The following is a 27,853-nucleotide window of genomic DNA, read 5'->3' as shown; positions in this document are numbered from 1 at the left end:
CTACGAAAATTCTACGCGAAGGAAGGGATAAAAGCGGAGTACACCGCAGCATACTCACCTCAACAGAACGGGGTTTCTGAGCGAAAGAACCGGTCGTTAAGTGAAATGAGCCGGTGTATGCTTTTGGATGCAGGTATGCACAAACGATTTTGGGCTGAGGCAATAAACACCGCTTGCTACCTGCAGAACCGTTTGCCATCTGCGACCGTCGGTCGTACGCCATACGAGATTTGGTTTGGCAGAAAACCAGATTTGAATTACCTGCGATTATTCGGATGCGTTGGCTACGTATTGATTCCGTCAGCGAAACGAAAGAAATTGGACGTCAAAGCTGTGAAAATGACATTCGTTGGTTACTCGGCCGAGCATAAAGCGTATAGGATGCTGAATACACGGACGGGAGAAATCCAAATCAGTCGGGATGTCCGCTTTCTAGAGCTTGGTGATGGATCCAAGGATCAACTCCTCATTGATCAAAGGCTGGAGGAAAATTCGGAACGTAGCGAGGAAATCGAGTGGACTCTTGATAAAGTGGCGAAACAAGAAGAACAACCCCACGAGGTGGATGATACAAACTCCGAAGGTGATTTCTATGGCTGGGACGATGAAGATGACGGCTGGCCACGAGGGTTTTGGCACGATAACGACAACGACTGGCTTCGCGGACTGTGGAACGATGATGACGTAAGTGATCCGGTGCGTGTGAATGTGGAGCCAGTCGCACCTCCACCCGCTCGTCGTTCACAGAGGGCAACGGCAGGTGTTCCACCGATAAGGTATTCTGAAGGAGTGAATTCGGTGAAGCAAAGTTTCGTTGAACCAAGGTCGTATAAAGAAGCTGTGTCCGGTCCACAGTGTGCCGAGTGGAAATCGGCGATGGAAGATGAAATGCAGTCTCATCGTGAAAACGGAACATGGGAGCTTGCGGAATTGCCAGCAGAGCGGAAAGCTATCGGATCAAAATGGATATATAAATGTAAGGCAGATGAGGATGGCAATCTCATCCGATTCAAAGCGCGGCTGGTGGCGCAGGGCTTCTGCCAAAAATATGGGACAGATTACGATCTGGTTTTCGCTCCCGTAGTAAAGCAGATAACGTTCCGGACGATGCTGATTGTGGCAAGCAAGCGGAAGATGTTGACGAAACATGTGGACATTAAGACTGCGTATCTTCATGGGCAGCTACAGGAGGAGATCTTCATGCGCCAGCCTCCGGGGTATGAGAGTGGTAAGCCGAATGAAGTCTGCCGGCTGAGACGCAGTATTTACGGGCTTAAGCAGGCAGCCCGTGTCTGGAACACGAAGATCGACGAGGTGCTGAAACACATGGGTTTTGTCCAATCAACGGCGGACCAGTGTCTTTATATACGCCAAAGGGTGGGTAAGTGCGTCTTTGTGCTTATTTATGTTGACGATGTCATTGTTATCTGTTACACTGAGGAGGAGTTCGCTGAGGTGGTCCAAGGACTGAAACAGAACTTCATGATAAGCGTCATGGGTAACCTACGATTTTTCCTCGGAATACGTGTTCGCATTGATGATGGACAGTACTGTATTGACCAGCAAGCCTATTTGGAACGAGTTCTGGAGCGATTCGGCATGCAAGATGCAAAGCCGTCTAAATACCCGATGGATCCCGGCTTCCTGAAACAAAAGGAGGAGAATGGTAGAAGATTGGATTCGCCGGAAGCATATCAAAGTCTAATTGGGGCTTTGTTATACGTCACCGTTACCACCAGACCAGATGTTTCAATTGCCACGTCAATACTGGGGAGAAGAGTGAAGGAACCATCTGAGGCGGATTGGAATGAGGCCAAGCGAATACTACGTTACCTCAAAGGTACGCTGGATACGGTATTGTACCTAAGGGGTGATGAACAGAAGCTTGAGTGTTTTGTGGACGCTGACTGGGCAGGCGATGCCAGTGACCGCAAATCAAACTCTGGGTACTTGTTTAAGTTCGGCGGTGGACTCATCGGATGGGGCTGTCATAAGCAGAAGTGCGTGGCCTTATCTAGCACCGAGGCTGAATATGTGGCGCTTGCGGAATGTCTGCAAGAGATAAAATGGATCCAGAAGTTAATGTTCGACGTTGGTGAGCACCTAGTTCTCCCGATTCTGGTGAATGAGGACAACCAGAGTTGCATTGCATTGACTCGAGGAGACCGAGCTGAACGCAAGGCGAAACACATCGACACGAAATACAACTTCGTCAAAGATATGGTTCGAGACGGCATCGTACAACTGACATATTGCCCGACCGAGCACATGGAAGCTGATTTGCTGACGAAGCCGTTACAAGCTGTGAAACTGCGACGACTACGGGAGGCGATCGGCCTCAAGCCATTCAGCGTTGAGGAGGAGTGTTGAACCCCCCGGTTCGACTTGCAACGACTGAACGAAAGCCCTTCAGGCAACACTGCTTAACGTCATATCAAATGTTAAAGAACACCAATAAATTCACTCTTGTCTGTAGCGTACTAGCGTCCACACGTGTTGCCTTATTTCCTCTACTGAGTCCTCGTTTTAACAATTCTCTTAACCTCAACAAACCGATGGATTGACCTGGTTGCAGCAGTTTGGATGTAATATTCAACAACTTTTTTTTTCAGTGTAAAGCCGCTGGTCCCAGGTTCATGAGTAGGGTCCAGGTGTAGGAGCTGCCTTCCTGGCAAACATATGACGAATTCAACCCTAAGACAATCATCCGAAATTCGAATGCATATTGTTAAAGGGCTCATTCGAGCAATGCAATAATCATTCGAAGTATTGCGGATGTTTTCGTTCAGTGTGGATTGGGGGAATCAAATAGACATGGTTAGACCAGTCCAAATACTTATTCCAATTAATGGGGTACGTTAATCGATTTGCTTGGGACCAATAGGCTAGTCAAAGAGTGAGCCAATTTAAAATCGTTAGTTTCCACCGGTTTGTATTAGTGAGTGTTTTCATGGTTTGTAGACAGAGGGCGCAATATTTTTTTTTATATATTTCCTTGAAATTAAATGCCTTTTTACCCAACATGTCAAAAAATCAGCGATGTGTTTATTTTTTCATTTTTTAGTTACATTTGTATAAGTTATCAAGTTTTGGGTTTTCGCTCAATACTCATATGCGACTAGACTATCATGCGTCGTGTTCATGTTACAGTCACTATAAATCAATGGAGAAGCATGGTAGTGTAGTCACTAGACTGATGCAAAATTTGAAATTTTCGCTCCACGGTGTTCAAACGGTTTCAAATTGGTTCCTTATTAGCCTCCGAAAGTTTAAACTTATTTGATTAGAAACTGACTTGGCACAAACCATTTGAAGTTTATATGGAAAATACTATGGGAAAACAAAACTTTTTGTTCATTGTCATTTAGCCTTTTTTACATATTGTACTGTTAACAAATTATATTGCTATTCTTATGGGAATTTTTATCAGCTACAACTTTACGGAAAAAAGTTTTTCGGCCAAACGTCAAATTAAATAGTTATTAATTGTTTAAGAGATTGATAATCTTATGGCAAGATTAAGCAACTGTATTGTGGGCAACACTGTATTCTGCAGTGTTACATAGTAGCCATGATTTTTGTCCTCTGTTTTACGCGCCATAAACACCAATGCTGATTGAGCATAATCATAAGACATCAGTGACTTGAATCATTAATAACTTTTGTTCCTTACATTTGATCGAAAACTGGTTTTCAACAAAGTTGTAGCTGAAATTTTCAGCAAGCTCAGCTACAATTTTCTAGCGATAGATATGAATCGAAATTATGGTTTGTTCATAGTAATTCCCATATAAACTTCAAATGGTTTGTGTCAAGTCAGTTTCTCACTAAATGAATTCAAATTTTGGAAGGCTAATCAGGGCCCAATTTGGAATGCATCAGTCTAGTAGTCACATAGACTACCATAAAAAATATAACTTAAAAACGAAAAAAAAACACTTCGTTGATATCAAGTACCAATTTTTTTCTAGTGATTTTTAGGAAAATTTACGTGTAAAACATGTTTTCTATTTCACAATTTAAAAAAATTAAAATTCTATGCTAGCATTTTTCCCATCATACAAAATGTTTTTGCTTGGAAAATGTCTTAAGATTCACAGGTAAAAACTGATTTTCTTGGATTTATTATATAATATTTCGTTATTTTTAGAAAAATCAAAATTCAAAAATCGCCGGCGTTGGTAAGCTTTGCGTTAATTGCGATTTAAGAGAACCAACTCCTTGTCGCTAACATTTCTGCGGGTTCTTCTACCCACTCATAGGGGTATTATACCTTCACTTCAGGACTCGTTCCACAGCTGGTTATGGGTCCACTGCTCGTTGCTGTTTCTTCGTACAGTGACAAGTTGAGTATAATCTTATTAGTGGGACTTGATAAAGTCGCTCTGATACGACAGCCCATTGTTATGTGCAGGTGCCTTGCTAAGTGAATGGTAGTCTCAATAATCATCAGTCATCACCCTCGCAATGATACTTTATAATATTGCTAGATATTTGCAAATATCTAAGTAGTTGTATCGTATGATTGTATGTTGATTGAATTCAAGACTGTTGGAATATTATTATCCAGGATTGTCATCAGAATTATTAGCGCTAGGTTGGTAAATTACTTTTTTGTTTATAAAAAAAACCTGTTAACCCCGATGTCCCATACCTGAAGTATCACAAATACATTTCTAATGTACGAAAAATAACTATTACAGCTTCGCCTGAGCGTAGCCCCTGTAAACTACATCACGCCACCATTGTGGTCGTTCTAATGCTCCCGGAGCTTGCATGATGGCCGATTCCATGTGTTTGTATACCTCGCCATCGCTCATACCGAGGGGGGAATTGAGAATGAAATCCGGCGGAGCAATGGCATCCACCAGCGAAATGGCGTCAGTTTTGATCAGTGGCAACAGCTCTAATACTCCCTGCTGCAATAGGTCCAATGCATTCGATGTGTGTGTAAAATAACCACCCTGGTAGAATATGCCACTGTACTTCAGTACGGCATTAGCGCCGTACAAAGAAACCAAACGTGTGAGGGCGATTTTTTCCGAACCTTCCTCTAGATTTTTCAAAAATTTATCTGCCACGAATATCAGCACCCTCTGTAGTTGAAAATTGACGACATTAGTAGAGCTAGAAATGAAACGTCATTGAATTTCCCTCTGCACTTACCTCGCCATACACGATTGATAATGTTCTTGCGAAGAACGATTGTGATTCATTTCTAACTTCGAATGAAGATTTACTTTTTTGTTTCAACAGTGCCGTCTTTTTGTACGTTTCTTCAAGCAGGTACGCTACTAACCAGTTAAGTGCGTCCAATAAACCTTAAATTCAATAGTATCGCTTTAGTAATACGAACACATGTGAGGTATCTGATAGGCTTACCTTGAATCTCAAGTGCCTGCTGTGGTGTTTTACAACAATATTTAGATTGTTCAATTTGTTCAAAATCCTTCAAAAAAGCTGCACTTCCAAGAGGGGAGACTATGCCAAACGCATCATAGCCACGTGATCGAACTCCAAGCAACCAATTCGAAGTTTGCTGTATGAGAACGTTATTCTCGCCTTCGTACGTACAGTTCGGATCGTTATCATTGCGCAAGTCTCCTAGCGTTGATAGCTTCAAGAACCCATGTCCTCCGCAGGCTTCCCGACACTCCTGGATGCCGTCTCGTGCCGCCCACGTGCACACCGGTTTCGCCGCCGAAGACAAGACGTGTACTTCCATTCCAACATGTTCACTCTTCTCACCCATCAACATTTTCAGTAGAACATCCCCGTACACCTTGGCAAACCACAAGTTGAACATTTTGATAGTGTAGGTGGCAGCAAAATGTGGGAAAAGGCGGAACTGTTGCGACTGATACTCAAGTACCGGCAGTTCTTCAGAATTGTCATCCGCACCGAACTGCTTTCTGCTGGCGGAGTAGCGAATAGCAACACTGATAGCTTTCGTTAGATACATATTTGCGATACCTGTAAAAAGAGATGTTTTTAAGATGTTGAGATAACATGGAAGTGAGGGATAGACCGATCACTTACCGCAAATTCCAACTCTTCCTCCTGATAGTGCTGCTAGCGAAGCTCCAAACCGTTTGCTTTCGTCTTTGAACGGAGAAACGAATGTTCCCTCCTCATTGACGTCACCGGTCTTGGCCAGCAGGTAATCCCGTGCAATGCGATAGCTCTTAAACATGACAAATCCATTATCTACGCCATGCAAGCCGGACTTTTCTCCAAGATCGCCAACAATTACTCCCGGGTAGGCGTTTAGCGTTTTCGGGTCGCGCACCGGCACGACAAATGCGTTTAGACCATGGTGTTTACCATCCTCGGTATAGAGTTGAGCATAGCAAATAAGATGCGTACAGGTTTTTCCCAAGTTTCCAATCCAACATTTTGCAGCCTCAAAGTCCGGTGTATTCAGTACGTACTCTTTGGTGTTTGAGTCGTATGTTGCCATAGTTCGCATTCCTTTGGCGTTAGTTCCGTGGGAAATCTCTGTCAGTCCAAATGCTCCCAGGATCTCACCAGCCTGATTTTGCTGAATGATATGCGATAGGCGACCTACATCAAGTGCTTGGATGACGGAAGGAAACATCCCAAATCCAAGTGAGTACTTTACCGCACAATTAGGATCATAGGCCATGAGCAAGTGGTTAAAGAATCCTACAAAATCTGGTCTTTCCAAAATTTTCTCGATGCCGAAAAGATTGGCCTTCTGTAACACGTACATCTGCTTCGTAGCCAAATGGCGACATTCGTCGGTTGTTAGAATTCGATTGGATCGAGCAAATAGCGGATGATTTTGAAGGAAATTCCACGTGCTGTTTTGCAGATCCAAAGACGCCTCATCATTCAGCGCTAGTTTCACCTTACGCCAGTCGATTGTCGCCTGCTGTCGGTACTTGGTCAATGGCCCAGATTTCGGCAGATCAGGAAAGAAGGTCTTATTACCAAGCAGTTCAGGATGCGCAGAGGGCCTATTTTTGGTAAAATGTAAATTTATTGATTTATTAAAATATAATAAAAATTAAAGGCATGCAATCTATTTTTCATGGTCAATTCTAAGTCTGTTTAACCGCACCACTTCGGTTACCAACGAGAAACCGAATAAAACCGTTTAAAAATATGTTTCCCACGCTTTTTTTTCGAGTCAACATCGAATTTCGGTTACAATGGGATAAATTTAACGGATAAAAATGACGACTGAACCGAAAAGTACGGTAAAGAAGTACGCAACCAACGGTACGCAAACCCCGTAACGTGGGTAGGTCACCTTTTCGTGGTATGTTACGAGCTGTAAGATCTACCACCGATTCTTAGTCCTGACTACTTCAAACTAGGGAAACAGGATTTTTCAGTAATCCAAGGAACACATCTTAGTCCTTTTTACTTTTTATGCCTTGTTGGTAGTGACAAGACTCGATGATCCATTTTGTAACATTTTGAATGCAATTCGTGCGGTGCCAAAAAGAACCGAATTCCGTAATTGCAACAGGTGAATCGGTTATTCATGCTTTTTTTTATTAATTAATTTATTTGTACAGGCTCAATCGAATAAACTTTACAGAGCCAAGTTATCATTTGCGTTATACATAATTGATGTCTTAAATCTAGATTTAAAGGAACTGAACCGATTACTCGCGGTCATCTCGAGGTTAGTAGAGATTTACAGTTTTATGGATGAGGAGAAGGAGGGGGAATAATATTTCATTATTCCCAAAACATGAACTTATTCCTATTCAATTTGGTATCCACAGTGTAATTATACAATTATTACAGAAACAAACATTAAAAAAAAACCCACACGAATAAAACAAAAACTAAACACAAGGTTAGTCAAACTTACAATCTAAGGTTAATATTCTTAAAGAAAACATATATAAGTTTCATAAACTCCAGATCGCGTCTACCCAAAATATCTCGAACTGGAACATTAGGTTGTGTACCTCGAGCCCGAAGGGAATCGTACAGTTTAGATCTGACTCCGCGATGCTCAGCACAAGACCAAATAATGTGATCTGCGTCCTGGTAGCCTTGTCCACATTCACAGAGATTGCTGTCCCCCAGCCCAACATGGAAAAAGTGAGCGTTTAACGAGTAGTGACTGGACATGAGGCGAGACATCATACGAATGAAGTCTCGGCCCACATCCAACCCCTTGCACCAAGGACTCTTCGACACCTTAGGGATGATCGAATATAGCCATCGTCCCAAACTTCCTTCGCTCCATTTATTCTGCCAGCTGAAGAGTGACTGTTGACGATAAATGAAGAAAAATTCATCGTAGGCGATTTGTCGATCGTAAATATCGCCTTCCATAGCGCCCACCTTAGCAAGTGAGTCCGCCATCTCATTGCCCGGAATCGAGCAATGAGATGGGACCCATGCAAAGGTGATGACAAAAGATCTTAAAGATAAAGCACTTAGAAGCTCTCGTATTTTCATGAGAAAATACGAGGAGTGCTTTACCGGCCTCATGGAGCGAATAGCCTCGACAGAACTCAGACTATCCGTAAAAATAAAATAGTGATCTGGTGGAAGTGAGGCGATCGTTTCTAGCGTATAGTATATAGCCGCCAGCTCAGCAATATACACGGAACAGGGAGCTTGAAGCATTCGAGAGGCGCTATGAAATTCGTTATAAATACCAAAACCAGCGGACGCCTCTATTAATGATCCATCTGTGAAGAACGATCTTGTGGAATCAACTTGGCCAAACTTTGCAGCATAAATTGACGGAACAATCATGGAACGATGATGTTCTGGGATCCCACGAATCTCCCGCGTCATAGATAAATCAAAACTAACTGAATTGCCGAAGTCGGAGAAGCATACACGATGAGGATTATGCTGTGAAGGGCTGACATCCTGTGTTATGTACACGTAAATAGTACAATGACATAAAACGAGTTTGAGGGTTCAGCTCAAGAAGCTTTTCAAAGTTTTCGATTACCAGTGGGTTCATTACTTCGCAACGGGTGAGGAGCCTGAGGGACAATTCCGAAAACCGATCCGATAGTGGCAACATGCCCGCCAACACTTCTAGACTCATCGTATGAGTCGAGTGCATGCATCCTAACGCGATACGAAGACAGCGATACTGGATCCGTTCTAGTTTGATGATGTGCGTTTTAGCCGCCGACTGGAAGCAAAAACTACCGTATTCTAAAACCGATAAAATCGTTGTCCGGTACAACGTTAGAAGATCTTGCGGATGGGCTCCCCACCACGTTCCGGTAATTGTTCGGAGAAAATTGATCCTTTGTTGGCATTTTCGTCTCAGATACTCAATATGGGATCTCCAGGTGCATTTGGAATCGAACCAGACCCCAAGATATTTGAAAGACATGGAATGAGTGATCGGCCTACCCAAAAGTTGAAGCTTCGGTTGTGCTGGGCTATGCTTCCTAGAAAAAACGACCAACTCAGTTTTCTCCGTGGAGAATTCGATACCTAGCTGAATAGCCCAAGTAGACAAATTGTCTAAGGTATCCTGTAAGGGTCCTTGCAGGTCGACCCCTTTGGGCCCTGTCATAGACACTACGCCGTCATCTGCAAGTTGTCTCAACGTGCAGTTGTCACTTAGACAATTGTCAATTTCACTGACGTAGAAATTATACAAAAGGGGGCTTAAACATGAGCCCTGGGGGAGACCCATGTAACTAAATCGAGAAGCTGTAGAGTTTCCATGAGAAAAGCTCATATGTTTCTCTGACAGCAAATTGTACAAAAAGTTATTTATTAATGGAGAAAGGCCACAAGCGTGGAGTTTGTCTGAAAGGACTTCAACCGATACTGAATCAAAAGCCCCCTTGATATCCAAGAATACAGAAGCCATTTGCTCCTTTTTAGCAAAAGCCAACTGAATTTCTGTGGATAGCAACGCGAGACAGTCGTTCGTTCCCTTGCCCCTACGGAAACCAAATTGAGTATCTGAGAGTAGGTGGTTCGTCTCAACCCATTTGTCCAAGCGAAAAAGGATCATTTTCTTCAACAATTTTCGAATGCACGATAACATCGCGATGGGACGATACGAGTTATGATCTGAAGCGGGTTTTCCAGGCTTTTTAATGGCTATAACTCTCACTTGCCTCCAATCATCCGGAACAATATTGAGCTCCAGGAACTGACAAAACAAGTTCAACATGCGCCTCTTAGCGGCGTCTGGGAGGTTTTTCAACAAGTTGAACTTGATTCTATCAGCCCCCGGAGCCGAATTGCCACACGAAAGGAGCGCTCTCGTTGTTCGAAGACCGGTTACGCATCCTTCGCGCCGCGTTCCAAAGCGTATTCATCGACGTTTCGCGCGATAATCCGTCCACGAATTGCCGCCAGTATGCGCGTTTCTTGGCTTTTATGAGGCTCTTGAGTTCGCGTTCAAGAGAAGAGTACGCTTCGAAATTCACGGGTGTTCCACGTTTCCGGAAAAGCTTAAACGCGTCGGACTTTTTACGATAAACCTCAGTGCATTGCTGGTCCCACCAAGGGGAAGGAGGTTTCCTACGGAAAGACGTTCCAGGAACCGGCCGAGTTTGAGCTCGAAGCGCGCTGTCCAAGATCAGATTGGAGAGGAAGTTATATTTTTTCCAATGGTGGAAGCCCTTCTACACGGCTTCCTCTATCGCGGTCTTGAACGTTGTCCAATCGATATTACGGGTGAGGTCGTACGCGACGTTAACGGATTCCGACGGATTGAACCCATTGGCAATCGACATTTTGATCGGCAAGTGATCACTACCGTGGGGATCTTGGATCACATTCCACGTGCAATCCAACGATAATGAGTTAGAGCAAAGTGTGAGGTCTAATTTACTTCCATTTGAGGATGGACCAGCCAAACGTGTTACTTCTCCATTATTAAGAATTGTCATATTGAAGTTGTCACAGAGGACATATATCATAGTAGAACGGTTGTCATCATACAGTTCCCCCCAGCCTGTACCGTGGGAATTAAAATCTCCCATAATCAACCGTGGAGCAGGAAGTACTGAACATATATCTGAATGTTGTTTTCGATTAACAACGGCTCTAGGAGGAGTATAAACAGAAGCAATACAAAGGCTCTTACCATTAATAATAGCCTGACATGCGACAACTTCAATACCTGTAAATTGTGGAAGATTCACTCTATAGAAGGAATGGCACTTTTTGATCCCCAAAAGTACCCCTCCTCCACGCGAATCCTCACGATCCAGTCGAATAATGTTAAAATCATAAAAAGGAAGATCTATATCTGAAGAGAGCCAAGTTTCACAAAGAGCAAATGCATCACAATCATTATTGTGAACTAAAAACTTAAAAGAGTCTAATTTTGGAATAAGGCTTCGGCAATTCCACTGTAGAACAGTAATCAAATCCCCGACCACGTTTGGAAAATTATCCATCGAAGGAAATGATTGCTGCAAGGAGGGGCCACTTCAATAATGTCAACTGCTTCAAGAGGGTCTTCACAGAAGGAAGCATTGCCAGAACAATGCTTTTGAGAGGATCAGAAATATTGAGGTACTTGAGGATATCGTCCACAATTTTATCAAATGAGAACAACCCAGATGAAGAAGGGGCTTCTGTTCTTAAAAATGGGACATCAGGGGTTTTTGATGTCCCCGGGAGAGATGGAAAATCCTGGGTATAGTCAGTTCTGCGGAACCCAGGAGGAGTAGAAGTCTCTTTTTTTTCCACCACTCCTTGATTTGGGCAAGCTGATTTGGGGCTCTTCATTGTCAACTTTCCGCGAACGGATGCGTTTTCGTTTCCGTGCAGAAAAACGGAAAGAAGTTCCCTCCTCAGCCAAGTCAGAGTCAGTCTCGTCATCTGACAAAAGAGAATGGATTTTTGTCGTTGGTCGATGGCGTGGCCGTCTTAAGCATTTCCGCAAAAGACTGCCGGGAGCGTTCCTTGAGTGAGCGTTGTAATTTCTCCCCGCGTTGTTTGTGACTGCAGGCGCCATCCTCGTGCTTCTCCCCGCATTTGGAACAGCGTGCCTTGCTGCCACAGTGGGACGCCGTATGTCCCAGCTGCTTACAGTTTTGGCAGTTCATGAGCCGGGGAACGAACAAGCGCACAGGTAGTCGAAGTTTTCCCAGCTCGATGTAGTGAGGAAGGGCTGAACCAGAAAAGGTCACACGGAACGAGTCTGTGGCGGTAAAACTCTTTTTACCCTCGCTGACAGATACTGAGCCCAGTTTTTGGACATCCAGTATCTTCACCGGGGGAAGCAACCGGTTCTTGAAACGGCCAACCGCCTGCTTCTCCAAGATCTCGGGGGTCAGACTCGCTTCGGTGACCACACCTTCGATCTCCACATCACGAGCTGGGATGTAAACTCTATACTCGAGCGTAAAGAGCTGGGAGACAGCAATCTCATTAGCCTGTTTCAGGTTAGAGACGGACACACGAAGTTTATTGTGCCTAACCTTCGTGATTTCGGTCACGGCCGAGAATCGCTTCGTCAAATCATTTGAGATTTGCACAACGTTCAAAGGTTTGTTTTTGGGCTGAAAGTAGACAACCCATGGGCCAGTCGAGTCATCTGGATAGGCTCGCGATCGGGGGTTTTCCTGAGCCTGACCTTTGCCAGACTGAGACGACGAATCAGGAAAGGCATCATCTGTCTTCTAAGAAGACGTACGTTTTCGACCCTTCTTGCCATCGCTTGGCAAAGAAGTGTCATCTTCCGACAAAACTTTCATTTCGTCTTGCGACAAAATGTCCATTTTGCCGTACTAGTGGGAGCGGAAAACGCTCTACCACTGAAACGATAATCACTCGGACACATAACACGAAAAAAAAAACAAACACAGAAAAACAAACTTAAATTTAACTGATGGGCGAAAGAAAGAAACAAGAACAAAAACTTATCTGATAATCCGATACTACTACCACAAACGAAGTGACAGACGGAGCGGCTCGAAAACTTTGGTGACTAACCTGCTATTTCAATTTTTCAGTGTACCACATGGCAACACCACTACTACTGGATTGTACCACATGGCAACACTACTACTGGATTGTTCTAGCATTTTCACCAAATGTATTAGAATGTTTTGGTTCTATCTCTTTCACTCTACTCAAAACTGAAATGCATAAAAAAATGACAAAATGATACGCACTCTTTGCACACTGTCAAAGAATCATTGTACACAAAATCAACTTTGTTCAAATCAAAACAAAAAAACTAACCCATCTGGTGGATGATGGCACAAGCTTCCAAGAAAATTCTATTACAGTGAACCACATTATTTTAATGGATTTCTTCGCCAGTTAGTCGTCTGTCACTTCGTTTGTGCTACTACTACCGATCGTTTACACAGCAGCAGCGGAGCGACGCGCAGCGTGGATGATCTTCGATCCGCGTGTGCGGGCGGTCTTCGTTGGTGTGTGCTTATGTGAGGGTAGGCACTCAACTGAACACACGATGATAGATGAGCGGTGTAAATGCGGAGGCAGATGCTGACACTCGATGACGATGATCCGTGTGCAGGTATGCGTTACCACGCACCGATGGTGCGCAAAATGGTTGGCAAATTGGCAATCGCAAAAACAATTTTCCTTCCGATGATGCCGAAAACACACTTTCTTCTCAGAAAAAAACTCACTTTTAGTTAATTATTTAGCTGGGAACTCCAAAGCTGGGTTTAGAGAGGGCCAGTCAAATGATCAAGTCAGTTGAATTCAACTGACTTGAACGCGAATTGAACGTGTAAACCATGTCATTCAACTGACTTGATCAACTCACTTGAAGTGAAAAAAGTTGAACCAGGCTCAACTTTTCAAGCCAATTGAATTCAACTGAGTTGATCATTTGACTTGCCTAGTCTAAGCATAAGCGAGAAAAAACTGATAATTTAAATCAAGCGAATAGCGAGAAAACTTCCAAAATAGCGGAGCGCGAACTAAGTCGACCGTACTTCTTGCTAGGACGCAGTGGAGTGGTTATTCATGCTTGAATTTATTTTTTGTCAACCGAGTTTTTTCGGTAAGTTTGACAGATTGTGGGAAAATAAAATTAACGAAAGCTCGGTTGTTCCTTCTTGAACGAAACAGACTACCGAGCGTTCAGCAGATAAAAATTCGGTTGAAATTAAACCGAGCTCGGTGTTATTTTCAAAGAGCATCTCCCCTACGGGGGCGCTAAACGGGGTTTAATACCCGCGGAAACCCTGGCTACAAAATGGTGAGTTGACAACCTGGAAGGAGCGGAATACCTAGCCCTGGTCCTCACAAGTTCCTACTTCACGCCTCCTCGAGTCATATGATAACAAAAGACTACCAGCTGAAACATGGACACAGCTGGTTGGCGTAGCCTGGGCAATGTTGCCAGTGGCAATAGCAAAGTGAAGAGGTGCGACGCGAACACTGGCGCGGTAACCATAGTACGGTGATAGAGGAAATGCTTCACCAAACCTGAGCGTCTGCTCACCATGGAGGTGCGGCTCAAAACGGCGTCTGTTCTCCATGTTAGGAGCGGCTGATCACCGTCCTAGTGCCAGCGTGGGACTCTAAACAGAGCTGTGCACGATGGTCCCCCGGCGAGACAGGGGGTTGGGGCAGGCCCAACAAGCCGCCCTGGAAAAAAAAACAAAGTTGCAAATACCGAAGAAAGAAATACGGATCGGAACAATCGGCACAGACCTACGCGACGAAATAAGGACTACGATTGGAAACTCGGAACATGGAACTGCAAATCGCTCGGCTTCCCGGGTTGCGATAGGTTAATCTATGACGAACTTCAACCACGCAACTTCGAAGTCGTAGCACTGCAGGAACTTTGCTGGACGGGACAAAAGGTATGGAAAAGCGGGCATCGAGCGGCTACTTTCTACCAGAGCTGTGGCACCACCAACGAGCTGGGAACCGGCTTTGTAGTGCTGGGTAAGATGCGCCAACGCGTGATTGGTTGGCAGCCGATCAACGCGAGGATGTGCAAGTTGAGGATTAAGGGCCGTTTCTTCAACTACAGCATCATCAACGTGCACTGCCCACACGAAGGGAGACCCGACGACGAGAAAGAAGCGTTCTATGCGCAGCTGGAGCAGGTGTACGACGGCTGTTCGCAACGGGACGTCAAAATCGTCATCGGCGACATGAACGCTCAGGTAGGACGGGAGGCAATGTATAGACCGGCAATCGGGCCAAACAGCCTGCATGCCGTATCGAACGACAACGGCCAACGATGCGTGAACTTTGCAGCCTCCCGGGGTATGGTAGTTCGAAGTACCTTTTTCCCCCGCAAGGATATCCACAAAGCCACCTGGAGATCACCTGACCAACACACAGAAAACCAAATCGATCACGTTCTAATTGACGGGAAATTCTTCTCCGACATTATCAACGTCCGCACGTACCGCAGTGCGAACATAGATTCGGACCACTACCTAGTTGCAGTATGCATGCGCTCAAAACTCTCGACACGTCGAAGTCGAACGCCACGACCCAACATTGAGCAACTACGGGACACCGGAGTTGCCCAGGACTACGCGCAGCAGCTGGAAGTTGCACTACCCACGGAAGAGCAGCTTGGCGCAGCTTCTCTTGAAGATGGCTGGAGGGACATCCGTTCAGCCATAGGTAGTACTGCTGTAGCGGCACTAGGTACTGCAATCCCGGACCGAAGAAATGACTGGTTTGACGGCGAATGCAAACTGTTAGTAGAGGAGAAGAATGCAGCACGGGCGAGAATGCTGCAACACCGCACGAGATTGAATGTGGAGCGATACAGACAAGCGCGGAACAGACAAAACTCGGTTTTCCGAAGGAAGAAGCGTCAGCAGGAAGATCGAGATCGCGAGGCGATGGAAAATCTGTACCGCGTAAACGACACACGGAAGTTCTACGAGAAGCTAAATAGTTCGCGCAAAGGCTACGTGCCGCAAGCCGATATGTGCAAGGACTTGGACGGTAACCTTCTCACGAACGAGTGTGAGGTGATTGAGAGGTGGAAGCAGTACTATGACGAGCACCTCAACGGTGAAGCAGCAGAAAACGAAGGTGGCACGGCAACAGACCTTGGAGCACGCGCAGAAGACGACAGGCTACCGGCCCCTGATCTTCAAGAAGTTGAGGAGGAGATCGGTCGGCTGAAGAACAACAAAGCAACTGGTGTAGATCAACTACCAAGTGAGCTATTGAAATACGGTGGTGAAGCACTGGCTAGAGCGCTGCACTGGGTAATTGCCAAGATTTGGGAGGAGGAGATATTACCGGAGGAGTGGATGGAAGGTGTCGTATGCCCAATCTACAAAAAGGGCGACAAGTTGGATTGCTGCAACTACCGCGCGATCACACTGCTGAGCGCCGCCTACAAGGTACTCTCCCAAATTCTATGCCGCCGTCTGTCACCATATGCAAGAGAGTTCGTGGGGCAATACCAGGCGGGATTCATGGGTGCCCGCGCTACCACGGACCAAATTTTCGCGATTCGGCAGGTTCTGCAGAAATGCCGCGAATACAACGTGCCCACACATCATTTGTTCATCGATTTCAAATCCGCATACGACACAATCGATCGAGATCAGCTATGGCAGATTATGCACGAGTACGGATTTCCGGATAAACTGACGCGATTGGTCAAGGCGACGATGGATCGAGTGACGTGCGTTGTTCGAGTATCGGGGACACTCTCGAGTCCCTTTGAATCTCGAAGGGGGTTACGGCAGGGTGATGGACTTTCGTGTCTGCTGTTCAACATCGCGTTAGAAGGTGTGATCAGAAGAGCTGGGATAGACACGAGTGGCACGATATTCAGGAAGTCCATCCAGCTCCTTGGTTTCGCTGATGACATTGACATTATGGCACGGAACTTTGAGATGATGGCGGAAACGTACATCAGACTGAAGGCTGAAGCTAGACGGATTGGACTTGCCATCAACGCATCAAAGACAAAATATATGAAAGCAAGAGGTTCTAGGGAAGACAATGTTAGCCTCCCACCCCGAGTTCAGATTGACGGTGACGATTAGACCACGAATTCCACTACCTTATTTGTTTATCCTTGATAGATACCCGTGTTTCGTCTACAATGTGCAGACTTCTTCAGTGTCTTGTACTAATACTTAACATTAGTACAAGACACTGAAGAAGTCTGCACATTGTAAACGAAATACGCGTATCTATCAAGGATAAGCAAATCAGGTAGTGGAATTAAATGGAAATTACAAGTTAACAGTAGACGGAAACTGATTGACATATTTTCCCATAATTTCAGAAACATTTGGGCATTAGCACAGAACTTCTTCTGCAGGAGATAATTGTTGGTTATGCTGAGAGATTTGCTGAACTTTTTGACCCAGCTGGAATTATCGGTTTACGGAATGGACGGATTTAAGACGATAACCAGGCCTAAGCTTCTCGATACCATCATCAACCGGTGAATTTATTTGAAAAAGGGCAATACGAAGTTGCTTAAATGCTTGTGGAATGTTTTGTAGTTGCTCCTACACAGCAAAAAACAAGTAATATCGATCAACGTAATTCAAGCTGATGTATGAAATAATGATGTAATAGCAAAACGCGGATACAATATTACATCAATGGATGTAATTTTGTTCGCAAAATCGATGTACATCGTACAACGTAACATTACACAACCAGCGGAATGACCTCTGTGCAGCTGTTTGGATGTAATATTCATCAAATTCTTTTTCTGTTTAGGTGAGCTCCCAAACAATTACGAAGGGGGTTTTGGTTTATACGGACAATATTTTTTAAAAAGAAGTCGACAGAGATTCAGGATACTCCTGACAGAGCATCCAAAAGTGAATCTCGAGAAGGAATGCGAAGAAGGATCCCGATAGATAATCCGAAGATAACCCCGATAGGGAATCTGTAGACGGATTTCGACAGGGAATTAGAAGCCGTATCTTGACAGGGAATCCGAAGCTGGATCCCGTAAGCTTATGTTAAAATTTAAGTTTATTGTTTAGTTAAAGTTTAGGTAATTTTAATTTTAATTATTTTAAAGTATGGTAAAAGATAAAGTCAAGTTGAGTTTAAATAAATTTAAAGTTAAAATAAAATTTTGTTAAAGTTTAGTGAAAGATAAAGTGAGGTTTAGTCAAAGTTAGGGTAAAGATAATTTAAAGTTAATTTAAAGTTAACTTCATTTTTAGATAAATTCGGATCCCGAAGCCAGATCCCGATAGAGAATCCAAGCTTATATCCCGATATGATCCTGAAAGGTTAGTTTAAATTTAAGTTAAAGTTAAGTTGAAGTTATGTTAAAGATAAGTTAAAGTTAAGTTACACACTTGGAAATACTTAATTTTACACGTGACGAAATCCATCTTTGACATAAAGGATAAGACGTAAACAAACATGTCATGTAAAATTAAGTGCTCCGAGACTGAAAAGTACGTTTGATTGAGCTGAATTGCGCGTCTATTATGACTCAATTTAATGTCAAAATTGACGCTGGTATATGCCAGTCTCAGGGCACCTATATTTACATGAATTTTTCTAAGTGTGTAGTTAAAGTTATGTTACAGTTTTATAATAGATAAAATCAAGTTCAGATTAAATAAAATAAAAGTTATGTTAAAGTTTGTGAAGGTTAAGATAAAGTTTAAGGAAGCTAGATCCCGACATTAAGGATTAAGCCCAGACAGCAGGAGAAAATCTGAAAATCTCGTACTACACTTTGTTTGCGGCAGTGAATCGCACAGTCGGTCAGTTCGCGTCCATAGGAAGCACCATCCACCGGGAAAAAAATCGACGCTCCATCTTCCTTCTGTCTCGGAACTATCAGTGGGCTGTTCGGATCAACTTACAGAAACCTTTGCTTCTATCCTGGGCTGCTGTTCGTTCGAAAAAAAACGTCGATCCCGACGAACAGCAACAACAAACCAAATAAAACGTAATGAATGGTGAGATACAAAAACAATGTCGTTATGCCAACTATGAATGGTGAGAAATAAAAACAATGTCGTTTGGTGGGAATTTGAGTTTCTATAATTACATCAACCCAGTGGTGGGAAATCGGGTTTTGTCGGGTTTCTAAACTAAATAGAGACCGATTAGGGGCGTTATTTAACGACCCAAATGAGAACCAGCGGTGGAGATGCTCCAAGTGTGCAGGAGATTTCAAGACCAACAATTTAAATGGCCTCAACTCCATTTTGTAAGCAAACCTTGTAAGGCCATTTTTCTCGCAGAGAAATATTTTTTAATTTCAACAAGATTCTGTATTGAATTCAATAAAAAAAACGTTGTCTCCCGGCGGAATTTTTTTATTGATTTCAATGAAAATTATTTTTGGTTCTAAAATATAGATAACTCATGGACCAAAACATATTTTCTTTGAAATGGCGAAACAATCTTTGAAACAACAATTTATGTTTGTTGAATGAACTATTTTTATTTACTGAGACAGCAACATTATTTTCTTTGAAATAGCGAAAAAATCTTTGAAAATAAGTTTTATTTTTTGAATTAAAAAATAAATTTGTAAATCAACCATTGTTACTCATTGAGTGAACAATATACATTGTTGGTTCAATGATATTCCTATTTTGGTTTCAGTTGTTTGTCTTTTTTAAAAGAACAATTTGGTTTTTTAATACATTTATTCCTTTTAATTTTTTAATACATTTATATAATTACAAAATCTAAAATACTGTTTGCCCTCTACTTTATTTACATTGATAGTGACTGTTTGTAGCTTTCCAATATCAAATACTACCGTAGGTTCATTCATTTTGATTATTTCAAAGCATTGCAAATGTTCATCAAATTTACGCGAGTGAATGCTATAGCAGTGTACTCGTTAGCTGGAAACAAACTATTAATTTAAGAATTTTTCATCAATTAAAAGCAGAAATTACTCACCGATAAAACAATAAATGACCGCCGCAGACAGTCCAAAGCTGTTTAATATCTCCACGGTTTCAACGATTTCAGCGGACACTTCTTCCACCTCGACCTCTTCAATAAACTCTTCCGACGAGCTCATTTTGATTTTTAGATGTCACAAAATGGCGGCCACTTTGCCGACTGCGCTTGACATATACACTGACAAAATGTATCAACAATTTTTTTTAATCGACGATATTTTTAAACTCAAAAATATGTTTTTTTTTAATTTATAAGAAAATATTGTAGATTCAATAATAACTAATTTTTTAAATGAAAATATCGAATTGTTGAATTCAAAAATTATATTTTTAGTTTCAACTACATGAAAATACTCTGCGTGAGATTAGTGACGTTTAACACACGCACAGTAGCGGGTGTATCGCCGTGTAAAGTTGTTTATTATTTTCCTCTGGATTACCTAAACAATGTATGATATTAGATCTGTCAAAATGAACTTGACAGTGATTTGTTGTGTATTTCCTCGAATTTTTACTAACACGCCTCACATATCACCCCAATACAGCCGGACAGTGTCTTGTACTAATACTAACGTAAAAATTTAAGTAGCATGTATATTTGAAAATTTCGAATCTGTCAAATTTAAGAGAAAATTCACCAAATGGAACACAGCCTAAGTTGTTATCACCCGACCTCAATTTCAAACTACTATATATTAAGTTGTGTATCACTTATGCCGCGGATACACTTGCATAACAATCTATTAACATCAGTCGAGACATGAGTATTATTTGTGTAATAAATTATGAGGAAATCCAAAAACTATAAAAGTGTGACCATGGTGTGCTCTAATCTATTATTCAAATAATGCTCATGTTCATAGTTGGTCATACAAGTGTATCCACGGCATTGCATAACGTTGAACTCCCGCATCTGAAGTGGGGCATCTGGGTGGATTTACTCTTCCTTTTTTGACAACAAACGTGAGAGTGAATGAAAGGCACAGCTCAATAATAAAATTAAAGAATTCAACCGTTGGGTAGTTGTTTTTTTTTCGTGTAGAGCTGTGTTCCATTTTGTGATTTTTTCACTTTGATTACCATAATAAAAATAACCATAAAATAGAGCTTAGCGACGTGTTCGGGTATCATCCAAACCATTTGTGGGATAGTTTACCCATCCGGGATACAGTTCGTTTATGGTATTTATTTATTAGGGTAGAGAAATGGAAAATTTTCAAATAACCCTGCTATTCCACCAGACTTATTTCTAACAGACAAGGAATCAATTTTGACAAACACCATCTTCAAAATCAACCGATTAACAACAGAAGGATTTTTGAACATTTGAATATAATTTAATGTCAAATTTAAGTTAAAATTCACCTAAAGGCCAAAGCGCAATGACAGCGGAAGCGGGACGGCAGCGAAAAATCCCGATCTGAGTAAGTCTACTTGTCAGATTGAAAACTAGTTAGAACCAAATCGACTTCGGTTAGGCATCTTGATGTCATTTGTGACAACTGTCAAACTCAGCGCTGCCATTTATACAGATTTATCTGTATTATACAGATTTTTTAATCTTAATACAGACCCGATACAGAATACAGATTTATCACAGATTTTTAAATTACAATACAGATTTATACAGATTTTTATAAAATGCTTGAGAAAAAAAAATCAAAATTTATAAAAACAAAATAACTTGCTCGATTTTATCAGAATATTAAAATATCAAATAGTAATGAACTCGTGCACTTTTTTGCATTTAAAACTGCTTATCAGGAAGATAATGAATAGAAACTAAAATCTCCATACATTTTCAAACGGCTTCATATAACTCTTATAAATAAGTACGGACGATATCACAAATGGCGCAATTATATCCCGTATGGTTAGTACGATAGCCCGAATAGGTGGTTAAGCACTTTTTATGGTTATTTTGTATGCACTGTATTTGTAAAACAACAAAACATGATTAATTAAGAAAAAAATCGTCAATTAGCAAATCAAAGTTGGCACTCGTGGAGAATAGAAGAACTATAACAGTGATGATGGTTTCAAAATTTTCCACGGGGAAGTATACGAATGCAATCTTAAAATGCTTTTATTTTGCAAATGGAACATTTTATTTAAATCTGGTTGCTACTACAGTGGTAGAAAAGCTCAAATCTATGTGTACACCTAAAAATCTGAAAAGAAATTAATTTTTCTGTATTATTTGTCTATTGAGTAGTCCTTAAGTTTTCTAGTAACATAGCATCAACCAGATTTAAATAAAATGCTCCATTTGCAAAATAAAAGCATTTTAAGATTGCACTCGTATACCTCACCGTGTAAAATTTTGAAACCATCATCACTCTCATAGTTCTTCTATTTTCCACGAGTGCCAACTTTGATTTGCCAATACAGAAAATACAGATTTTTTAATAGAGTGGATACAGATTTTTTATAAAACCACCTGGCAGCTCTGGTCAAACTTGTCGTTTCCGTTTTTTTATGTTTTTCTTGGTTCACAACTGTAAAGAACGGTACACAATGCATCCGGCATATCTGACAGTTAGACAATTGCCTCAACTTATCAAATCAAATTTTTTGCGATATCTCTTTCTCGTATACACTATTCTTAGCGGCGCCGGTGGTGTAGTGGTAAGCGTGATTACCTCTCATCCCAGCAGGCGTGGGTTCAATTCCAGTCGGCGCCGCCGGGATGTTCTAAGGCATAACATCTCTGATCACACCTTCCTTCGGAAGGGAAGTAAAGTCGTTGGTACCCGGTTCATGAGTTGATGGATCGATAGGTAGGGTCCAGGTGTGGGAGCTGCCTCCCTGGCGTTGGTAGCATTGGTGCTCAGCACGGAAAACAAGATCGACGGAAAACAAACCAAAAGAAAAAAAATACACTATTCTTATGGAATGAGATGAGGCTCTAATTTGGTTTTATAATGTGTTGTATTGATAAACTTTGCAAGGTTACTAAAGACGCCTTCATAAACCAGAAAGAGCAGGGGCGCAAAAATAAGGGTTTGCAACCTTAAATTATCCTGAGTATGGCTCTGCCTATTGATAAGTAAATTTAATAAAACGTAAATACTAGAGTCGGTGTATAATGAGTCACGCCAAGAGAAAAACAGTTGAACTCGCATCACGGTTTTCGGAAGATTGCCATTCTTTTCACTTGGCAACAGAGGACTTCTACAACAACTTCAAAAGACTTCTAGCGAGAGAAAAAATATTGCGGCTGTAGTAAATCATTATACCAGTGATTTTGTCAAATTATCTTAACAAAAATTAGTAGAAATTCTCTTTACTAATTATTACCGAGCGTATCTCATGACAATTTAACGATCACTGCGTGTTTATGCTCATTTCTTCGATTATATTTTATATTTTATTGCAATACCTTTCGTGAACCTTTCATAGCATCGTAATGTTTATTTACTTTGCACGATAGGTAGCTGGTTTGACAGTTCAATAGGTAGACTTGGCTTCACTCTTGGCGTGACTCATTATACACCGACTCTAGTAAATACCTGTAAATACTTGCCTCTGAACATTGCATTTCACATGTATCAATTCGGTCAGTTTCCAGATGTTTTATTTTATTTTCAAATCATGTAATTTAAAACCGAAAAACATAAACAAAAAAAAGTCAAATTACACAATCACAGACAAACAGACATAATTCTTTGAAAAAGTTTCTCTCTGGCTTCTCGCGGAAAACATAATATTGCATAAAAGTTCTATATAATGTATAGAAACGTCAAAGTGATCCGATGCCAGCGCTGCGGCGAGTACTTCGCGGAACTGATTATATTGAAATCAACCGTTAAATGCGTGAACGAAGATACACAATGAAGTGTTACGTCCGTTTGTCTGTGACATAATGTTTATCTGTGCAGACATATTCTATCAGAGTTCAAAAGTTTTCTTATTTAAATCCCCTGCTCTGAGTCAAAGCACACGTGCAGTAGGTAGGGGAAATGGGAAGTAAAAAATTTTAAAAAGAAAATCATTTGAAATTTATGAAATTGAAAAACAATTTTGGTAGAAAACCATGCAATAAAAGATACTTCATGAAATAGCTGGTATCTCTGAACACTAACAAAATTGATTTGATTGATGCAAGTTGTAAGGTGAAGGATCTTGCGGCATGATAGCTCAACTGGTAATTTTATTAGAAACATAGTAGTTATTTTCAACAATATCTTTTGGCATAATGTTGCCCGCGAATTTTACTGTGGAAAGCATAACCATCAGGCGTGAACCATTTAAATTCAGTAGAGGAGGAACATGGATAAAGCCTAAATGTATGCATCCTTGGCATGAAATCGGATTTTCCCCGCAGTTTGTCGAACACAGTTTTTTTGCCTTACCAATTTAAACAAGATTTTAACAATTTTCGTTAAGTATATCAATTGTTTTATCGGTACAGTTGAAAACCGGAAAGCTCCACACGCGACAATCGGTTTTACTGTTGAGTTTTTCCCGCTGTCCAACTTGACCGACAATAATATCTTGCCAATAGCCTCATATAACATATAGATGACATTACACTCTAATATCTATTCGCTTTGTGGATTCAACGGAGATCTTCCTTAGCATGGGCATTTTACCCACATCTCCCCTAATTAAATTATCATTCTATTCAATGAACAACTAAAATCAGCCCCGACCGACAAAAACTAGCGCCGAACCATCGAACTAATCCGTTTCTACTCACCGGCTAACAGTGTTGAACTCGGTCATGTTTATCCCTTCGTCTTGCTGTTGGGCAGCCGATGAACAGAGACTTCGTCGTATCGCAATCACCTGTTTGCACTCACTGTCATAAACTTTGTGAACTTTGTTATTGTAGATTGTACGAGTGAAATTATCTCGATTACTGGCGATTTCTATTATCAAACGTCTCAAAACCATTAGGGTTACAGTTCTGCTGGACGCGGAAGGAGAATTTTCTCAAAATAGATCTCCAATATTGCACAAAGGTAGAGTGATTTTGGTTGTTACGCGATATAAATGTCTTGCGGTACGCATGAAGTTGCAAATATGACTGAAAATGAATTCCCACTTACGAGCGATCACTTGACTGGGACGATAGTGACTAGAAAGTTGCGTGTGTTCGTGTACGTAAATAAGCGTGCAAAGTTCAATTCTATATTATAGATCGCAGCTTAATTATAAATGATAACAATATAATTCACTCCAGTAATTAATTGATAATTATTAAAATTGATAAAACCATATTACAAAAACCCGAAAACAATGTGCATCAACAACTGTTCAAAGTTCTTTGACCATCAACAGTCAAGGTGTTCTAATTTATCATACATTCTGCGTCCAGTCAGTACGTTTCCTATTGATATACAAAACATCTGAAAGTTCCCATACTTAGTTGTTACAAATGATTATTTGTCACAGGTAAACAAAAACAACATTACCAAGACGATCAATGCACTCAATAATATAACACTAATCCCTATATTAATCAACCGTCTTACGTGAATTACTGCCTAAAACTGACTAAATTGCAACAAGAGTTCAAAAACATGGTTCAATTGCATATGATTATCATTCGTTTCTTCATAAAACACACTCGTGTATTAAAAATACCATTCACGAATCTCTCACGAGGCATACATGCATATTTGTTTCACCCTTTAAATATTACAGTTAGTGTTAGTATGGTTCATTCGTAAAATCTTACGCGTTCAGTCAGAACAGTAAATGAATGTGTGAAAGAATAAATGAAGAGTGAAGGTCCCCAGTATTGGTCGTTCGTCGTTCAAGAGCATAAAAATTTCAAATTGAAAATTTGGCAAGAATTTAACAGTACAATTTAATTTATTAGCATAGCAAAGCAATTCAAGCTGAACATTGCATTAGGTCCTAAGTAACATTGATCGATTCTCTTCGTTGACTTTCTCTTTCGTTGATAACTTGATCACAGAACCGTTTCTTGATGTGTTTGTCGTATTAGATGCTAGATAAAAGCTTTTTTTATCGATCTGTGTGCTGAAAATACCTGGGAATGTCTACATGGCCGTGGGGATGCAAAGAGAAAGTCGACGAAGATAATCTGTCAATGTTACTTAGGACCTAATGCAATGTACAGCTTGAATTGTCTAATTAGACATAAGACTATATCCACATACTATATTTCTTTAGTCGCTGGTGCCACTGAATTTTATTCTTCTGAAGTAAGTAATACGCTGCTGGGGCTCATATTAGGGACAGTAACCCTTATTTTGTCAAAGCTTCTTTGATTGTGATAACCTCCAACCGGTATTATTCTCGGATTAAATCCCGATCAAGAATGTCCGGCTGCTTTGATGTCGAAATTAGAATTAATCAATACGACTTTAAGCAAATATTTTGCAGATTATCAAAACAGGGACGATATTAAAAGTTAATCCGAGTGAGAGCTTAAAGCCATGAATGAACTAATATTCAAAGTGAACTTGCACACAAGATTATATTCATTTTCATTTGGAATACTTTTGCATGCAAGTGGATTTAGACAGTTTCAACCGATTTCATCGAATAGGTATATATTAGACTGATGCAAAATTTGACTTTTTCGCTCCACAGTGCTTAAATGGTTTCAAATCGGGTCCTGATTAGCCTCCCAAAGTTACAACTCATTTGGTTAGAAACAGACTTCGCACAAACCATTTGAAGTTTACATGTAAATTACTATGGGAAATCTCAACTTTTTGTTCATTGCCTTCTAGTCTTTTTCCATATTGAGCTGCAAAACAGTTCGATAGCAATTCTTACAGAAAATTTTCTCAGCTACAACTTTGCTGAAAATCGTTTCTATGTAAAACGAGACAGAAAAAAGTTATTAATTACTTAAGAGATTGGTAAACTTATGACATGATCAAGCAGCTGCTCTGTAGGCAACACTGTATTTTGCAGTGTGATATAGTAGCCATGATTTTTGTGTCCTATTCAACGCCCCAGAAACACCAATGTTGCCTGCTGATCAGTTGATTGAGCATGATCATAAGACATCAGCGCATTGAACAATTGATAACTTTCTATCCTTGCATTTAATCAAAAAATGGTCTTCAGCAAAGTTGTAGCTGGCAAAATTTCCTACAAGTACAGTTGAAAGTTTTTAAAGCAAATTGATATGGTGAATTATTAGATAGACATGAACAAAAATCTTGGTTTTACCATAGTAATTCCCATACAAACTTCAAATGGTTTGTGCCATCTCAGTTTCTCACCAAATGAGTTCAAATTTTGAGAGGTTAGTCAGGATCAGATTTGGAATCGTTTAAGTATTGTGGGGCGAAAATTTCAAATTTTGCATCACTCTAGTATATATGTAGGTTAAATTGATGTTTTAGGTCAGGCTTTTTTTCTTTGACCGATCGTCAATCAGTTTGGACATTATTTTAATTCGCTGGTAGCAACGTGCATTTCGTGTTTTTTGCAAACGCTTAGTTTTTGCTGTTTGTGCTGTGAAATATGCTCACTAGATTCTACCGTCAATACGGAAATGTGGACCTGCGTTGGCTATATGCGACCATTTCATGCCGCCTGTATGTCCAATGGAATTCTCGCCGGAAAAAGGACAAACATATTTATGTACAATCGTATGTGCTGCCGTGATGTAATTCTTGCCAAAGGCTCGTCACACTGAATTTCGATTTAAAATTTATAATAGAGCAACAGGCGCAACTCGTCGAAAACATAAACAAAAATACGGAGGTGACTCATCGTTCCACTCAGCAAAATAATGTGGATTTGTACCACCGACGAACCGACCTGAAAGCTCATACAAGCTACTTTCAAATTCGTGCCCAAGACGCCATATTTAGGCTCTGAACCATTTGGTGGATTATTTTAACTTTTGGTTAAAATTTGACAGATGAAAAGTTATCGATTAACCCTGCTATCCGAGCGTGGTTACTTCTGACAGACAAGAAGTTAAATTTTGACGACCGTGGCTCGAAAACCGGTCGATCGACAGCACGGGGATTTTCGAACATAAGAAATAACTTCCGAAATGTCACTTTTAACCACGAGTTAAA

The 27,853-nt window shown here is 41.1% G+C and overlaps 1 protein-coding gene across 1 annotated transcript; it reads right to left on the bottom strand.

The window, feature by feature from the left end:
- Positions 1-4,623: 4,623 nt before the first annotated feature.
- Positions 4,624-24,837, bottom strand: Acox3 (Acyl-CoA oxidase 3). Its single transcript, XM_065222652.1, has 5 exons — positions 24,532-24,837; positions 6,040-6,980; positions 5,383-5,973; positions 5,167-5,321; positions 4,624-5,096 (listed from the first exon to the last, which is right to left on the bottom strand). Exons 1-5 carry the CDS (start codon positions 24,726-24,728, stop codon positions 4,698-4,700), a joined length of 2,283 nt encoding a protein of 760 aa, XP_065078724.1. The 5' UTR covers positions 24,729-24,837; the 3' UTR covers positions 4,624-4,697.
- Between the last annotated feature and the right edge of the window lie 3,016 nt (positions 24,838-27,853).

Source organism: Ochlerotatus camptorhynchus, unplaced genomic scaffold (assembly GCF_037179485.1).
Source record: "Ochlerotatus camptorhynchus isolate MF236.1 unplaced genomic scaffold, CSIRO-AGI_Acam_v1.1 ptg000176l, whole genome shotgun sequence".
Classification (NCBI taxonomy): Eukaryota; Metazoa; Arthropoda; class Insecta; order Diptera; family Culicidae; genus Ochlerotatus; species Ochlerotatus camptorhynchus.
This window is presented reverse-complemented; position numbering and strand designations above follow the sequence as displayed.

What these genes read in the sequence shown, in the direction of transcription:
- Acox3 (XM_065222652.1), bottom strand. Translation starts at nt 24,728, where the DNA reads ATGGTTTTGAGACGTTTGATAATAGAAATCGCCAGTAATCGAGATAAT. An exon ending in AGGAAGAGTTGGAATTTGCG is followed by an intron (nt 5,974 to 6,039) that starts GTAAGTGATCGG and finishes CTCTTTTTACAG; the next exon opens with GTATCGCAAATATGTATCTA. An exon ending in GCAGGCACTTGAGATTCAAG is followed by an intron (nt 5,322 to 5,382) that starts GTAAGCCTATCA and finishes ATTGAATTTAAG; the next exon opens with GTTTATTGGACGCACTTAAC.